Source organism: Falco peregrinus, chromosome 6 (assembly GCF_023634155.1).
Source record: "Falco peregrinus isolate bFalPer1 chromosome 6, bFalPer1.pri, whole genome shotgun sequence".
NCBI classification, from domain to species: Eukaryota; Metazoa; Chordata; class Aves; order Falconiformes; family Falconidae; genus Falco; species Falco peregrinus.
Genome location: NC_073726.1, coordinates 45,546,807 through 45,565,605, shown reverse-complemented (window position 1 = coordinate 45,565,605; position 18,799 = coordinate 45,546,807). Strand labels below are relative to the sequence as shown.

At 36.8% G+C, this 18,799-nt stretch overlaps 1 protein-coding gene across 4 annotated transcripts in view; it reads left to right on the top strand.

Annotated features, from left to right (window-relative positions):
- Positions 1-18,799, top strand: part of DOCK4 (dedicator of cytokinesis 4) — a 256,201-nt gene that overhangs the window by 191,416 nt on the left and 45,986 nt on the right. For all 4 annotated transcript variants that reach the window (XM_055807173.1, XM_055807174.1, XM_055807171.1 and 1 more), the window contains exons 27-31: positions 4,777-4,871; positions 13,197-13,272; positions 14,880-14,980; positions 15,635-15,693; positions 17,817-17,965. In XM_055807173.1, the coding sequence (XP_055663148.1) occupies positions 4,777-4,871; positions 13,197-13,272; positions 14,880-14,980; positions 15,635-15,693; positions 17,817-17,965 (480 nt within the window). The remainder of the gene's footprint in view (positions 1-4,776; positions 4,872-13,196; positions 13,273-14,879; positions 14,981-15,634; positions 15,694-17,816; positions 17,966-18,799) is intronic.

Genomic DNA, 18,799 nt, shown 5'->3' with positions numbered 1-18,799 from the left:
GTTTCCAGCTTGTTAATCACAGTATAGCAAAATGGAGACTTTGTACGAATGTCACGTACACATTTTTATATGACATGCATTCAAGTGATGCTTTAAACAAGTGGTTATTTATGGAAATATTTCCTCTATTTTGTAAATAAATTTCATTTAAGTAATTGATATGGTGACTATTTTTATTTTAGTTAGTTCTTTGAGTCAGTTTTTTCCACACAAAGCAGAAGATAGAAAAAGTGTCTTATAGTTGAAAATGTGCAAATGAGGTAAGAAAGGAATGACAGGGTATTCATGGCTGAGTGGTAGCACCAGAGACTATTCTTCATTCACTTTTTGAAGCATTTAATTTAATGAGGCAGTAATTTTAAATGCTTCCTTTTATCTTTCAATATTATTTTAAAGATATGCTCCATTTGCTTACCACAAAATACCATCTTCTTCTAGTAAATGTAATTTATAGTAATTTATAGAACAGAGGCACCCTTGTAGGCAGCTATTTGCTGCTGCAAAAAAGCTCAGATACAATTTATGGCAAAAGGTAACAGCGGAAGTTATAAATAGGAGAGAAGTGAGAAAGTGAATGAGAAAAACAGTATGTTAGCACAATGCAGCTTTGACCACAACAGCATGGTTTTCGTTGATACGTGTGTTTTTTTTAATTAATAGGTTAAAAGAAGATAAAACAAACAGGTAAACCCTTGCCAGAAAGCCTAGTTTTTATCCATTGGCAGTGTACCCTACATAATGTGGCAGAACAGATATACAGGGGAGAGCTGATAAAGGAAAAGGTAATATTTCATAGGGCTGCATGGAAACCTTAATAGTTAGTTCTCTGATCCCTCTCTTCCAGCTACAGGAACCTGGGCAGGATAAGGTGGTTGCCAAACCCTACACCAGGTGCAATTTATTCCACTGTTCTTTAATGACTCCTTGAACACAGGCTGTGTGAGGTCTGCAGGCATGGGGAATGCTTCTGGTGGGCAAGCTCAGTTGTAGCCACCATCCTTCCCCTGCTATGCATGGACATGCGCTCATGTATGAAAGTACTGAAAGGATGAGTGCTGGGGCAGAGGGATAACTCTAAAATAAGTATTGGGTGGTTTCTGATGTAGATTGAAGAAGCAGTGAAGGAAAGAAGCTCTGGGAAAGGAATTTGACACAGGGTGGATGAGTTGTCCAGGCAGACAGTTCGCTGTCAAACCGTCCTCTTTTTTATGGGCACCTTGGCACTCTGCAAAAAGCCTGAGGATGCTTTACAAAGACTTGATACCAAGCAGCTTGCTAACTCCACGGTGTGAACCAAAGCAATTAGCTTCAAAAGTAGACTGTTGACCCAAACTGAAATGCTATATAGGTGTACCCTGAGAGATCCAGTGAAGTCTGACCTGCTTTACGGAGGATTTTACATGCATATAGGGAGATGTGAAAGAAATTCCAAGGCAGTTTTTCATTAAATGGATAGTTGGTTTTCAGTCTTTCAGAAAGCCATGCTTCTCACTTAATCAGTTTGATAATTTCATCAAGCAAATGTTGCTGCTGCAGTAAACTGAACTGTGATACTGTGATATTAAGTGGTATAAGATAGTACTAGAGCTTAGGTACACTAGGTAGGAATATTAAGAGATTATATTTAGAGTATGTAAAAGGACAAAATTACTTCCTTGCTGTCTCTGAAGATAGAAGACATATGAGACATTAATTATATCTGTACTCAACCAACCAAATGTTAGTTCACTTATACTGCCGGCAAAAATGTTTTTTAAATGTTAAAATATGTTACTAAATCATTATTATAGAATCACAGAATCATTTAGGTTGGAAAAGACCTTTGAGATCATCAAGTCCAACCATTAACCCAGCACCGCTAAGTCCATCACTAAAGCGTTTTGCTAAGCACCACATCTACACATTTTTTGAACACCTCTGGGGTGGCAATTCCACCACCTCCCTGGGCAGCCTGTTCCCATGCTTCAACACCCTGTCAGTGAAGAAATGTTTCCTAACATCCAGTCTAAGCCTCCCTTGGTGTAACTTGAGGCCATTTCCTCTTGTCCTGTCACTTGTTACTGGGGAGAAGAGACTGACACCCACCTGCTTGCAACCTCCTGTCAGGTTGCTGTAGAGAGCGATAAGGTCCCCCCTGAGGCTTCTCCTCTCCAGACTAAACCACCCCAGTTCCCTCAGCTGCCCCTTGTAAGACTTGTGCTCCAGACCCTTGATGAGCTTCCTTGCCCTAAAAGTTATGTGTTAGGCAGAGCAGATAGAATTGTGAAAGTAGATACAATTTTACACTAAGGGAAAGGAAGGAATTCAAAACATAGTTACAAAATTGATCTTCCAGGAGTGGTACTTCATAGTAGTGTCTTGCGACTTTTGGATCATGAAACAAAAATGAGTGATTGCATCATGCAAAGCACGAGGCATTGTAATGCTGATCAAAATATTTTATGAAATAGCTATGTGGAAGGGGATTCCTTGGGAGTGAACACTGGCACTGACTATCAGTGAGCAGTGCAGACACATGAGGGATACCAGGACATTAATGGCAAAATGTCAGACTAATCGACTGGTGTTTTATCCTTCGGTTATTTTAATGCTTATAATGGATTCCTAGGGAAATATATTACCAAATACAGGAAAAAACTATTCATGAAAATAAAAATTTGCTACAGGTCAATTCTGTTAATAGAAGCTTTATAGTTGTATGTTGAAAAACTTGCAAATGAATATTTTTTCTAAAGTTTTTTTTATGAGTTAACTGTTCCTGTTACATTTCAGCTTTGAATTATACTGCATTTTGTTTGTTTTTAATATGTACTGTAACAGAGATCTTCAGTCTTCCTCAGGCTTTTCAAGTCCACATTTTGTATCTAATATTGCTTACCACTAAATTAATGACACTATTTTCTTTTTTTCCTGTTAAAATTAGAAATTAACCTGGTGTTAACGATTCGAAATTTAATGCCATTGTCTACATTTGCTTTGTTTTAAAGTTTGCTTGGAATAAAAGATGTGTTCTGTTTTTATCTTAGTTACCTAAAGAAATTAAATGTAGATGATTCTGTCATTCTTTTCTTAATGACTTTTGAACAAGGTGATGAATTTCAGCAGGCTTTGGCAGTGGCCTGTGGGTCTCAAAGGTACTAAGTTTACATCTCATGCAGCCTTTGGGTTTTAAGCCCTTAAACCAGTGCTTGGTTTCCCAACAGCAGCCATTTGGTCTGTTCAGTTCAGCAGCCCAGTCGGTTTCCCAACAGAAGCAACATGTATTGTGTCTGGACAACAGATGGAATGAAAATGGGATGTGGGAGAATTTGGGACGTTATTGTGAGGTGACATGCAGCAACATTCAAGGCATTGCTATATTGTTGTGATTATGGCACAGAGCTGCAGGGATTACTGCACAGAAAGGGGAGGTAACACCAAAAGAAGAAAAAGGAGCAGGTAGAAGCGTTGAAATTTAAGTACAAGGTGCATTGCTGTAGGAAAGCAGTCTGGAATAAATGGGTTTCTCATAAAACTACTTGTTAATCTGTAAAGCTGGTCACCTGATTCAAGCACTGTGTTATCTGCAATGAGTATAATTTATAGTTTTTAATACAGATAGTTTTTTGGCATCTTGCTCAGAAAACAGGTTGTCTCTTTTATGTAATCTTCTCTGGTGGGTGGGTGCAGGGATCTCAGCTGCTTTTCCCAGCGCCTGCATTCGTCCCCCTTTACAGTGATTCTCTAATGAAAGACATCTGTTGTGCAATGCCTGTCATCTACTCTGTGGTAAATGCACTTGAGAATATATTTCGGTTTCCAAAATTATTTGGTTGGTATCCTTTGGTTGTATCTCCATCTCATCTGTGTTTCAGGCTAACTCTCTACAAGTGATGTGGGCAGAATCAATACAAAACATTTCAAGGTCAGGTACCACACTAATTCTGTTAGGCATGTTACATCATTTGCCTCATGCTCTTCATGATGTCAAAAGCTCCATTTTGCTTACTGAAAAAATACTGGCAGTAATATATACAATCAAGATAGGCCATTAAAAATTCTACCCTTGTTGGTAGTTTTCTTTGCGAAAAGAAAATCTAAAAAAAAAAATGTTCTGAGTAGTTTAATTTAGTTATTAGTGAGTTAAATGACATAAGGGACAATAATGCTAAAAGCTCTTAAACAGTGCTTTCTACATTCAAAGTAGCTCACGTGTTCACCATTTTTTATAGATTCAGCAAATGAGGCAGAATGGTTAAGTGACCTGCATACAGACAGACAGCTGTGATAACAGTTTAGGGGCCTGGGCACTGCTATTGAATTCACTGGTCTTTGCAAACCCAATGACAAAATTGTCCTTACACTCTCTTTCCTACCAAATAATGCCACTTTTAGAATAAATCTTGAAAGTGTTGAAAACCTAGCATGATTAAGGAGATATTCAGAACTCTGTAGTGTATGTAAAGTGCTTTTTGATTTGCAAATTGCTCTCAGGAGGATCGCATTTGTGGAAGTGTATGGGTGGAAACCAAATGCATCTTTGACATTTCTCTTATGCATTTCTGTCAATCAAATGGCACATTATGTTATTTTCCTTCTTTTAAGAAAAATGAATTAAATCAATATTTGAAGCTTTCTTGGGGAATCAAAAAAAAATATTCAGAGGTGTATCTGTGTTGAAAATAAATGCAATTCTACTATTTCTATATTTTTTTTGTTTCTGATTAAAATATTTTTAAACCTCATTGCTCTTTTTAATGCAGCAAAGACATATGACTGCTTCTTTTCCTTCCAAAGGATTTCCTGCTGCAGATTTTCACTGTTTTTCGGATACTAATACGACCAGAGATGTTTCCAAAAGACTGGACAGTGATGCGTTTGGTTGCAAACAAGTAAGACATTTTTAATGTTAAGAAAAAATATGGGTAGTGTGAAAGATCATGGTATAAACTTATATAATTTATGTAATAAAAATTCAAAACACCTTTTATAATGCTGGCTGCAGTTTTTCATTTTTTAATTTAAGATTTAAAATCTCTGGACTTATTTTACACAACAAATTCATAACATAAACTATAACTCTTTCTATTCTGAATTTCAGTAAGCACGTATAACTGGAAACTCAGAAGCCCTTTTACAAAATGGAGATGCTAAGCATCAACAGCTTTGTTTTCCAAGTAGCAAATGACAGGTCTCAACAGAACATAATTTCAAATCTGCTTGTTGAAATGCTGAGTTGGAAAAGATCTGTTTGCTCTCAAGAAGAAATTATCTGCTAATAACATCATTAATGATGTTTTGCATGTTTTTTAATTTGGTGTTTGTCAGAAAAATCACAAATCAGGAATGAGGTACAGCACAGGACACAGTGACGTAGGACTCCTAAGCACTGCTTAGTGATACTTTGAGATGTAACCTCCTCTTGAGATATTCTTTCTCTGTTCATGCCTTATTTTTGGAGAAACAGGTTCCCAGCATTTCTGAGAAGTCATTACAGCAGGTCTGAAACTATTGATTTCTATTTCACCTATATCACCAGCTAGCCTGTTTTGTAGGCTTAGCTTTAGATTGGATAAGCCAGCTGAAGAGTCAGTACAATTATACAAAGAGCAGTTCTGGCAGAGGAGGTAGGCAGACCTAGGAATCCAGAATTTAGGACTGACTTAAACTTTCACGGTACATATTGCAATATCTGATGGAAATTGGTTTTTAGTCTGCATACTGCCTGTTGGCTCCAAGGAGAATTTAAATTTACGGTGCTGTACAGACTACCGGTAACAATTGTATTGTTACAATTAAATTGGCAAAATTTGTGTTCATAATATGTATTTGTTACATGTGTGGATATGCAGGCATCATAGTACTTGTTCAAACTTTGTCATGACTTGAAAAATATAACATTTTTTGCTCGTTTATTGCCTCCCTCAGTGTTGCTAATCTTGCCAAGTGTGAATTCCAGGAAAAAAAACCCAAACTGTTAATAATCAGAGAATGGATATGGTCATTTGTTTCTGTGTATGATATTAAAGAAGGTATGGCTGATACCAGCCTGCATCTGGTAATCATGCTCAAGAAATAAATTGAGAAACACAGGAAAGAAGGAGAAAAAACATAGGAACTTTTAGATGAAATATATAATCTAAGAAATCGTTATATATTCCAGAAACAGCTGGCTTACCAGATGGATTTGCAACAGCTGACATGTACAAAACTAAGATTTAGGAACGACCTTGGCACATGTTTCTTGGGTTGGTGGTGTTCAGATATGCTAAAGATGATAATAAGTTCTGTAAAAGGAATATTTACTTGCAGCAGTATTTTAGTTAGCATCAATTGCCGAGGCCAATTGTATGAGGTTCAACAAGAAGTGCTGGGTCCTGCACTGGGGTCACAACACCCCCCCACAACACTACAGGCTTGGGGCAGAGTGGTTGGAAAGCTGCCTGGTGGAAAAGAACCTGGGGGTGCTGGCTGACAGCTGTCTGGACATGAGCCAGCAGGGTGCCCAGGTGGCCAAGAAGGCCAACAGCATCCTGGCTTGTATCCAAAACAGTGTGGCCAGCAGGACAGGGGAAGTGATCGTCCCCCTGTACTCGGCACTGGTGAGGCTGCACCTTGAATATTGTGTTCAATTTTGGGCCTCTCACTACAAGAGGGATCTAGGGGTGCTAGAGCGTGTCCAGAGAAGGGCAATGAAACTGGTGAAGGTTCTGGAGCACAAGTCTTATGAGGAGCGGCTGAGGGAACTGGGGTTGTTTAGCCTGGAGAAAAGGAGGCTCAGGGGAGGTCTTATCACTCCCTACAGCTACCTGAAAGGAGGTTGTAGGCAGGTGGGAGTAGGTCTCTTCTCCAAGATAACTAGCAACAGGACGAGAGGAAACAGCCTCAGGTTGCACCAGAGGAGGCCTGATTGGCTATTAGGAAACATTTCTTCAGTGAAAGGGTGTTGAAATATTGGAACAGGCTGCTGAGGGAGGTGGTGGAATCGCCATCCCTGAAAATATTTAAAAAATGTGTTATGTGGTGCTTAGGGACATGGTTTAGTGATGGACTTGGCAGTACTGGGTCAACGGTTGGAACTGATGATCTTAAAGGTCTTTTCCAACCTAAATGATTCTATGATTCTATCACACATCTCCGTTTATTAATCTATGTTATGTTGTTTCTGACCATCTAGGAGGGGACTCCATGTGCATTTCTGTCAGGCAAAGAAGCTGACAATAACTGTGTTGCAAATGGGCCATGAGAAGCTAATGAGACTGACTAACTGATCCTGGTAACACACAGTCACTGCCAGCAAATGGGATGTAAACACATCTTTACTAATTCAGCATTCAATGATTGCTTTGCTCCATTTGTTCCTTTGTGGAGGAATTCTGGTTTGCTGTGAAACAGGGAGTTGGCCAGGTGTACTTAAAAATGTGGTGTGAACTGAAAACTTAGCATTCCTATGTTCTATATCTATGGCTTAGTTTCTGTTCCTTTTTGAGGCAGTAGGAGGGAAAATTCACTTATATTCTGTAATTTGCTGCAAAGCACTAGCTTTTCTGGAGCTGTTCCTGAACCAGGAGCTCCTTTAACTTGCCCCCTACTGCCATTGCAGTGGCTGCCTTCCTTCGGCCTACTTGAGGTGTTCAAAAGCACAGAGCCACAGAGTAGTAGCTTTGCTAGACTTGTTCCAACCCAAAATCTTTAAGAGCAAAGGGGAGAGCCTAGAGGCAGAACGAGAAATGAGGGCACAGCCAGAAGCGGCTGTGACCATGAGCTGTTTTTCCTGAGTTTCACTTGGTGAACCAGAGTGCTTCAAATGATCTGAAGCTCTTCAGGATTGAAGGCAAAACTTCTTAACTCCTTGCTCCATTCATGTCTAAAAGGAAAAATCATAGTCTATCTCATCTTTTTAAGAAAATAATCAAGTAATCCATTAACAGTCTGGATCTTTTCTAACTTCTGCTTCCCAGGAATGAAATGATTGTCATGTTTCCTGGGTCAGATGGCCGCCTTCTCAGCTGTCTGACCTCAGCCTGAGAAAAGGTAGCAAATCTGAAGGCAGCGTGTGTCTCAGGAGCTTGGCACATCACCAGCAGCGCTGTCTTTACTCTTCTCTGTCTCTAAGTGATATAAAGATTCAAACTGTCTAGTATTTACAGGAAGAGAGATTTAGCCTGTCTGAGCCTAGGAAAGAAACGAGTCCTAGCAAGGATATAATCAGGTACTAAGCTTTTCCTGAGGGGAGAAATTTTTTTCATGTTTTTTTTCTTCTTTATATATGCAGAACTTCAGTTACCTGAAGGATTTTCAGGTCTTAAAATGCCATAATTCTTTCAATATATAATATTTATATATAAAAATATTGCTGCCCCCTGGCTTCTGGATTTTCTTCTTTCTTGTTGCAGTGTTTTCAGTAATTGTGTAGCATCTGATATTTGGATGCTGTCTGGGATAAAAAAACCAGCCCAGATGACACTGTGAGCTCAAGAAGACAAGTCTCTGACTATCCAGAAATCAAGATATTTCAGTGACGCATGCATGATCTATAATTCTGAATGTCCAGATGCCCAACATGAAAAAATTATTAATGGCTAACATTATAAAACTACCAAGTGAGTTCCAAAATTTGAGAAATAACGTAACTTTTAAAAAGGCAGACTTAGCACTAAAGCAGAGAAATAGATCTTTTATGAATTGTGATCTGTGATGGAAGGATAACATGCAAAAAAATCCTTAATGTTTATTAGCTTCTAGCAGCCAAGCAATGAGGCAGAAATTAACTCTATTTAAGACTGCATAACCACATAATATCTGTAGTGAGCTAATTTGCATACATTCAGCAAAGCAAAATAATTACTTACGGTTATCTAATACGTCTACCATGGATGTTACTGCTGAGAGACAAAATATGCTTTTATGTACGTTATGGGAAATATAACTTTAATTTCTGTTGTTATAGGGATAGACTTACTTTCTACATTAACTAGGTAGAAAGCTAGTTTGCTGGTCCTCCAAGCAAAGCTTCAATTTGTAACTGCCAATGAACACCACAAAATATAGGAAGACATCTGAATCAGTTGCCTAGCGCCAGAGAGGAGTCCAAAATTCTATAATAAAATATGCCAGACTAAAACTGAGATTTCTGAATAACACGTTCATCATGTCTTTCTCAACTGGAAATCACTATGCAATGGTCACTTGCTTAAGTTACCCTAAAGTTAGGAAAAGAATCACTTATCTAATGCTTTAGTTGACTGGCATCTTTTGAGAGCATTTAATGGACTCAGCTGAACTCCAGGTACATCATGTTTCGTTAGTGATTGAGGAGGCTGTTGGAGAGCAAAGTGAGTTTCTATTACTTGCTGAGCAAACGTTTGATATTTATAACACACTATGCCTATTTCTTATTGAACAATGAACTAATTTTTCACTGCTCTGTATACAAGAAGCTTTAATTTTGAAGTTCTCTGTATGATTAACTATGTATATTCTGTCAACAGTGTGTTGAATGGTACAGATGCTAGATCATCCGGTTCTCAGTTTGAATTTCATAAGCATACAAAATGGATATATGAATATTATTATTTATAGTAAAATAATTGATCTGTAAGGTAAGATTTACTATAGTGTGTTGCTTATACTAAAATTCCAAATTTATCTACTGACGGTTGAGCATAGGGAATTCAAACAGAGAATCCTTTTGGTCATCTAATTCAGTAATGACTAAAAGGCATTATTGTTTTTTAAAAAGTAACTCAAACAGAATACACAATAAAGGAAGACATTGAATTAGCATTAGTTTCATCGTTATGGCTGCTTTGAAGAATCCTGTTAGCTCCCGTGATGTGGGAGTCTGAGACTCCTACAATGAACAAAAATTCTTGCTTTTATGTAATACACAGTGTTGCTAACATGCTTTTATGTAATACAAAATGTTGCTAACAACTGAACCTGACATCCAGTCTGTCACAAAAAGCATATATATGCACAGGTATGCATATATGAATATAACAATAGATATATACACGTATATGTAACTCTAGGTTTATTTCATTTATTCATGAAATATGAAAGAAACTTTTTTCTGTTCAGACACTGCCCTTGGGAAAACTTCACTCTGAAATAACAAAGGATAAAATGAGAAGCTAATGGTTATCTATTTGTCTCATATCAGAATGGAAAAAGAAAGCTTTCATTTTCTATCGTTGGCTGCCCAGGCAAAAGCCAGGTTGCCAGAGCACAGTCCAGGTAGCAGACCAGGGGTTGAACTTCTGGAGGCTGCTTTGGATTTTTTTAAACAGGGTATTGCAGAAATGTTTTCTGTGAAAATTTGATGGAAAAGTCACTAGCCATCAATGGGCCTGACTGAACCTTGGATTAGCATTCCGTGTATAAGCCCAGAATAATTTAGTATCTTGAAATTATTAGATTTTAGAAAAATGAGAAAAAGCAGAGGTTTTTCTCCTGTAAAACAGCCAGTGGTTCTGAACAAATTTGTGGCAGGTGGTAAGAGGAAGAAAAGCAAGTCTTGTCACAAACTCAAATGTTTTCTAGTTTGATACTCAAATGGATTTGAAATAATGGTTGTTGTTATTTTGAAATTGTTGCCTGGGAAGCAACAGGCAGCTGTCCATCTGTCCTCTGGCTGCTGTCTCTGCTTTGTGCATTTTTGCTTTTTTTATAGAACCTACATTATTTGTAGCAAAAGAGGAAAGAGACACACATCCCCCCCCCCTCCCCCCCAGCATTAGCTATGTTTTCTGTCCTACCTGATTTTAGTTTGTTGTAGATTCAGAATAACAGATTGTGGGTCAAAACCAATGGCTTCATCTTTCCATGTTCAGTCTAACATTTTGAATTTTTTTTATCTACAACATACACACTCCCACTCTACAAACCCACTTTTTATCAGCTAATCCATATCATGTCTTTGGCTTACCAAATAAGTCAAGCCTGAGCTACGCTGCCTATAGCAAGAGATACCTGTGTTGCAATTATTCTGTTATCTCTGGAAAATTCTGGAAAAAAATATTCTAAAAATTACATTTTAAGATTTCTAATCTAGTCACCTCCTAAGAATTGAAGCAGGTCTTTCTCTTCAGTTTCACGTGCCATGGGAGTAATATGGCAAGAAAGGAATTGTCTCGGACATAAGTAGAACTGCGTAATGGAAACTTGGCAGTACAACAACATATGGTTGTAGTTCTTGAGATCTTGTGGAATTTTCTCTTGCATACAGTGTTCAGGCATTTTTTACTTAGGACTTAGGTTGAAATTTTGCATAGCAATAGCCCTGATGAACTGACCTTTTCTATCAGAACATCTTCCTGAAGTATGCAGACTGTTTCCATTTTGTGAAACATATGGGCTGTAGATTAAATCTCACAATAACAAGAATGACAGGACTCTTACCTGTGCCTTGATTCTTAGCTTTGCTTATATTACCGTTTGTTAATGTTTCACTTTGTCTTCCATGCTGCAGCAGGGAGTGCTGTGACACACTGTGACTTCCTGCTGGTGGAAGAGTGGGGTAAACTATACAGTGTATAAAGTGTATAAAGTATTAGAGTGCTAAAGGTGGAACACTACTTGGATCGAAAAGCTATAATATAATTGTTGAGAAAATAATACATATGGTATTTGAACAATGGAACTAGGAACAAATAAAACCCGAGAGTCAAGCACTGTTCTAAAAACAGTCTCAGACTTGGCTGTTACAGGTGTTCAGACACATCAAACCAGAAGGTAAAGTTTGGCAGGGACAGTAATTTTAAACATAGAGAAATCGAAGCAAACATTTGAACTAGTAATAAGCTAAATGATACGTGGCCATTTTGTATTTATACACTTGAAATCTGTCAAAAATGCCAGATGAAAAATATAATTTATCTCTTAGGTGGGTTGGTTAATATATAATTCTTCAGTATAGTGAAGGTGAAAAATATTATACCTTTAGAATATATCTATTGCTGTTATTATATTTAATAAAACATATTTTCTCCTGAATGCATTGCAATAATAAATAAATAATAATTTTAAATTATTATATGAAAATATATATAAATAATAAATATAATAATATATTATTATTGTTATAAATAAATAAAAAATAAATTAAAAATACATAATAAAAAAAACATAGTCCAAAGTACAGAAGGGGAAACAAATTTTAGCATTGTAACAGCATACGGGTCAAGAACCATGTGCAAAGAAGTACTAGATGTATTAATAGTAGATGGATGGTAATTAAATGAAATGTGTAGATAAAAACCTTTTTCTCAGAAGGTCTTTAAAGAGTTGATTGTTGTAAAACACATGAGTGAAATAGCAAAAAGATCTTTCTGTGTTTATCTTCTTTTCTCCCCCATAAGCATCCATTACTGACTACTTTTAAAAAGAATTTAATGGTTCATATAGATTTATGGTTTGACTAAATAGATTGATAGACCTAAGTGCTGCAGAGGTTGGCTTAAGGGCTTAAAGAATCGGTGAAATGAATTCTGTTTAAATACTCTTTAACGTTATTTTGTTTCTGTAGATTACCAAATTTGGTTGCTACAATAAACAAGCCTGTTGTTGACCTCTGCTGACAACCACTGTGAAAGCATTTTGGCCGTTACCCAAGATAGATTAATACAGTTCAGGCAGGTGTCAATATAGGGCAATGCATGGCCATTTGCAACGTACAGAAGAGAGATCTGCAGAAGCAAATTTTCTCACAGAGTTCTTGCAGTTCTGCATTTCTCTGTTGTCATTAAAAAGACTCTTTGTCCATAGGGCTGTCAATATTGTATATTGGTAATTACTAGATACATTTATAATCAAGACACACATATTTTCTGTACCAAGAAAGCTGAAAGCAAATTGTTCAACTATGTATATTAGTGCTAGTAGGACAGAGGTTGTATTAATTCTGATACGAGCATTACTTGCAGAACAAATGGTTTGTCTTTTTGATCAATTATATATATATATATACAATATATACAGAACATGTTCTCAGCACTCATATCACAACTGTTTTTACTATTTTTTTTCTTAATGTGCATGTTCTCTCTCTATAGCTGCTGTTAGAAGTCGGATATTTGTATATGCGTAAAATGTAGTGTTTAATGCCACCATACATGCTACAGCTATTTCTTCATTGGAAATTTGTCCAGCTCTGGATATTAAATATGAATTTCCATTTAACAAAAGCTACTGTCTTTCTGTTCTTTTCTTCCCAGCGTGATCATTACTACGGTCTTGTACCTTTCGGATGCCCTTCGTAAAAACTTCTTAAATGAAAACTTTGATTACAAGGTAGAGTAAATGTGTCTAACAGAAGATAGATGTGATAGCTGTTACATCATTCTGTGGCATGGTGGATTGTTATTAAACTTAGCTGCAGCGTCTAAATAGCTAGAACATATACTAAATCAGCAATTTCAAAATCTCAAATAAGTTTTTTTCTGAAATACAGGACTGTCTTAAAAATCAGTGCTATGAGTTTTTTTAATTTCATAATTTTAATTTTGTTTTTTCACCCTCTATGTTAGACTCCTTGCTCAGGATTTTTGTGTAGCAATTTTTTTTTTTTGGATTATAGAAACTGATCTTATTATTTGCCTGTTATTTTGGAGTTATCGCAGAAAGGAAAATTATTCCATTTTTGAATTAATATAAATTTATAAAAATACAGATTTGCATTTCTGTCATTTCTCTGAAGACCAATTAACATGCTGCATAATTAAAACTAGAAAATTATGACACTGCATGGTGAATGTAGTTAGACATGTACCTCATACAGTGAGATATGGCACCTATGATAAACTGTGAATTACAAAATGATGCTTTTAGGATTCAGATGAGAAGACCTAGGAATGTGTCTGAAAAGACCCATTTCCCATGGAGACCTGAGTGAATATCCTGCCCAACCAAGAGGCGTTAGTCCAGTTGCTTTATCATAAAAAGTGCAGAATTTCCATCCTAGAGAAAGCAGCAAGCTCCTGTTGACTTCCAGCAGAGTTGTGGATGCTTCTCTGAAAATCCAGACTCCTGTTGGGGAGATTGATGAGAATGCAGATTTATTTGCTTGACATAACTGTACACGAGGAAGCCTGTCCTTTATGAAGTTCCACAAGTTCAGAGGCTAAAACTGATAAAAGAATTGCCTGTAGGCAAGGCATCTATGTTCCTTAAACTTTTTTAGCAATGTTATTACTATCCTGCAGAGCTGCAGTGTCTGGAATAGGGCTCCTCCTACACTTCTTTCTTCCTCATGCCATGGAGCATCTATAATTGAGTTATAATAATGAATATTGTAATATATTTTAAATTTATTTCTAAATTTATCTTTAAATCTTCAAAGTAGAATATTCAACATCTAATTCATAAAGCATGTGCACAAAAAATCTGTATATTTGCAAGACATTAGCAAAACCTGACTTTGGTTTTGTCCAGTGAAGCCTCCAGCGAGACTTGCAAATAACATTATAAATTAAGACTGGCCAGGAAATAACAAATCTGTTATGTGATAGCATTTGAGGTGTCAGAATTTTTGGGGTTTTGGACTTAAAGGCATAACTTTTTGCAGTCTTCCATATAAATTTACCAAAAAAAAAAAAAAAGTTTCCAAATTTAGGAGCTAAAGTTTTCTGAATTGGGGGGGCTGAAAAAAATTATATGCAACTCTGACACTTTCACATTTAAGAGATGTAGTATATGTCAAATAGATGTATTTCTACTGAATATTTTGGGGTTGGTGAAAAGTGTATTTGCATGCAAAGAAATTTAGTCAAAAACAGTTGGAGTAATTTAATTAGTTGAGACTGAAACAAGTGATGTGATTTGAAATTTTGCATCTTGAGTGGTCATAAAATGGTGGTACTGAGGAAATGAAATAACCAAATGTCATATGCTTATTGTAGATATGGGATTCCTATTTTTTCCTTGCTGTGATTTTTATAAACCAGTTATGCCTGCAACTGGAAATGTTCACACCTTCCAAGAAGAAAAAGGTTTTAGAAAAGTAAGTACTGCTGTCAGCTTCTAGAAAACTGTAATAGATCAAACACTTCTCGAAATGGAAGACATGGAAGGTTGCAAAAAGGCCTGCCAAAAAGATAACGGTAGCAGTATTTCCACTGACTAGATTGAGAGTTGGTTCTGACCCTTTGTATAGGTCTTCAGAGCTGATAGCCTTCATAAAAGTGCCCAAATTGCTTCAGATACTTGGAGCAAACTAGCCGAGTTGTAGCAGTGCCAACACTAATTTCCAGTTCATACATTGAGTCACGCTGGTTCAGGTGTTTGCCAAGCACTGCACCGCTGTCTCTACGAGTTAATTATATTTCTTTAAGCTACAGCAAAACTGTTCTCAGAGAGAAAACCACATCATATTACTGCAAAAAACAGGTTTTGCTTCACAGCTGTGTTACTGATGTATAGCATTTAGAAAAACCTGATACTTCTGACAACGTTGCAAGTAAACCTGGGTTTGAGAATTGGTTTTAGCTGGGTACAATGGAAAGAGCAAAAACTTGGAAGAAATAATCTATTCTAAAGTAGTTGTTGATGGACTACAAATCAGGCACTTCATTTAACAATGTTACACAATGGCCTATGAACTTGATTTTCTTACATGGTCTTTCACTGTTTGGCTTTATTTTTTAATACATTGCAGATATGGTGATATGCGGGTAACAATGGGATGTGAAATCTTCAGCATGTGGCAAAATTTAGGTAAGTAATTTAACACATTGTCAGTGGCTCATAAAATCAAACCCAGTTATTATTTCTTCACCTATGAAATACACTTGCCAGTGATAGAAGGGTTGTTTAAGTTCACATGAATTCCTGATTCAAGTTTAGGAAGACCCTAGTCAGCTGTAGTTCCTTTCTTTATAGCTAAATGCAGCTTTCTAAGCCTTGATACTGTATCTGACCTATCCCTGTTTCTTCAAAGAGAACCAAAAGAATACTGTCAGAAAAAATTAGAAAAGAAGGTACTGCTCTTTTTGGGCAGAATTATTTTGCCTGGAAATATACTTATGTTCACAATTTTAGTTCTGTTGCCAAACAGTTTAAGGAGCAGACATATATCTTAATTCTGAAGCTCTCTTGAGATGCTGGATTTGCATCAAATCTTCCCCTAAGTCCTAGTTGCACTAAAATATAAAGGCATAAACAAATCACTGACTGATGTATAAATGACACATTGGACAACACGAGAAAAATATGTGCTTGAATATAAACTTAGGAACACTTTTAGATTTATAAACAGTAACTGTGAATTGTTTGAAGGTATGAGCATCAGAGAAATGCAATTAAATGTTGTTTGGGAAGAAAATAAAAACTGAGCAGAAGGTTTGGACACTACCTTTGTCATCCTTATATTTCAATTATTCAGTAGTTCATTAAAGGGCTCATGAAAGATATGAAGACTTTTGGTGGTTACTGAGACATTGTCGTCTCAATTCTATGAATCCCCAGCAAGATATGTAGTTGTAAAAAACTGGTCTTTCTGATCAGCCTGTACTAGAACAAGAAATATTCAAAATAATAATTAGTTGCTTAATATTTTTAACATTTTTTTTTGTGTAGTGTAATTTACTTATTTAAAGTGTTTAGTATTGTTTACTCACTCTAAAACATCCCTCTGAACTATTTGGATACATTATGAGTATTTCAAAACTGGTATCAAGGATCCACTCCTGGGTCCCATCTCCTTTCTGCATGCTAGGGTAAGACCTCAGTGTGTATCATCTCCCCACTCATGTTGTTTTCTGCTGAACAAAATCTCAGTATGCAGGCAAGGAAGGAATCATCATGCCTTTCAATAGTGGGAATTTTGGGGGTACAATATGGAGTTCATTTGATAATGTGTCCAATTAATTACTGTAGTCAGGATATTTCTTATGATTGGTGTTATGCTAGTCAGCATTTTACAGTTCTCTTAGCATTAGCAGTCATCATAAGTAAGTCTTGATCCTTGTACAGTCACCTTGCTTTCGTATAGATATACAACCCAGGATGTTTCTAGCAAAGGTTTTTCTTTGCACAAACACAGCCACCAAACAGAGCAGGAAGCAGGGATGACTGCCCACTGGAATACTGAGGGGTAAGATGGATGTAAATTAATTCCCAGCTTGGAAAGTCAGTGCATTGTGGTTCATAATTCCCCTATTCTGAAAATATCAGAAGACATGCTCGTGAAGAATTGAAACTGAATGGTCAATCTTTACTGTATGCCATTTCTAGCTTTCCTGACAAGAACTTAGATTTCTGCTAAGTGGAATATGGTGAGTTAATGGAAGATGTTTTAGCACTGATTTTAAAGCAAGTTGTATTGAGAACAACAGAGTCACATCTTCGCTTTCCTGCAGTCAAAACATGTACTCTCAGTTCTGTACTCACAAAACTAAAGATAGATAAAAGTCAAAGTACTTAGTAGTAAAAGTCAAACTACTCTTTTTTTGATGAGCACAGAATATCAGAAAGTTAGCCATTTTGTAAACACAAGAATCTAGAGCTTAGAAACCAAGCTATTCCTGTGAAAAATAAGTTAAATGCCCAGAGGGTGCTTTGTCTCCATTTTCTTCCTGGAAAACTAACTTGAGATAGAGATAGATAAGCCACTGTCATTTCTGAATTCAGTATTGCAAAATAAATGATATTAGCTTTATATTCATATATTGTCTGCAGCTTTTCACTTTTGGGGCTTAAGAAATAGCCTATTCTGTGATGGTCCTGAGCTAAAAAAAAATTAGAGGGCTCGTTTTCAATTCTTCAGATAGTGTGTGGATTGCTTGATAGCTCACAGGACACCCAATTCACACTCAAGTTCATGTTCATTTTCATTTTAGGGGAACACAAGCTTCACTTTATTCCAGCATTGATTGGCCCCTTCCTGGAAGTGACCTTGATCCCTCAGCCAGACCTGAGGAATGTAATGATTCCTATTTTCCATGACATGATGGACTGGGAGCAAAGGCGAAGTGGCAACTTTAAACAGGTACTGTGTGTGAAGCAGTTTATAAAACAACTGAAATTCAAGCACTTCAGAGAGTGCTGGTCCTAACCGTTGGTGGTTAGGAAGGTCCCCACAACATTATACCTGTTGGAGAGGGATTGCCAGGGTTTTCCCTTTTTGCTCTGTGCAGGGGTGGTAAGATTCTCCGATTAATGCTATCATGTTAGTAATGTAAGACAAGGGATAAAGTCCATGGCCTGCCAAAGTGAAGAACAAAACTTGAATTGTCTTAGCAAGGCAGATTTTGTTGTGGTTTTTCGTGTCTGCTTTACAGCAGTACAGATGACTGGTTAGATAGGATTCAACTAGCTTCCCATCCAGTTAGTATGCAAAAAACTCAGATGGTCCTTCTGAGGAATGTTCTTCTATAAGGAGCTGAGTATTCTTGCTGCTCAAACACTTTAACAGGCTAAGAAGGAACAACCAAATATACCATCTGCTCCCGCAGCTCCCACTCAGTTCTTTCAGACTGCCTCAAACCATTTCTCAGTGCCCTCCTTCCTGCTGCTTCAAATGAAAGAAAGCAGAAGAATTTGAATTACTCCCAGGCAATCATAATGTTTAGGGTAGGAGCTGTAACTAAAACACAAACCAAACTATTAAGAACGGAGGAGTGCATGTGATGTAAGTAGTAGCTTTTCGCTGTCAATATATAAGCTTGTTGTTAAAAATCACCATTGAAATGGTAACAAGGAGTGAGAAGGAAAAAATCCACTTTTTCTACTTTTCTGTGTTTTCAGCTTGAGTGTAAATGTTAATTGTAATAGACTTATTCTCTAATAAAATATCTTAACAGCTTGGTTTCTCCTCTAGATT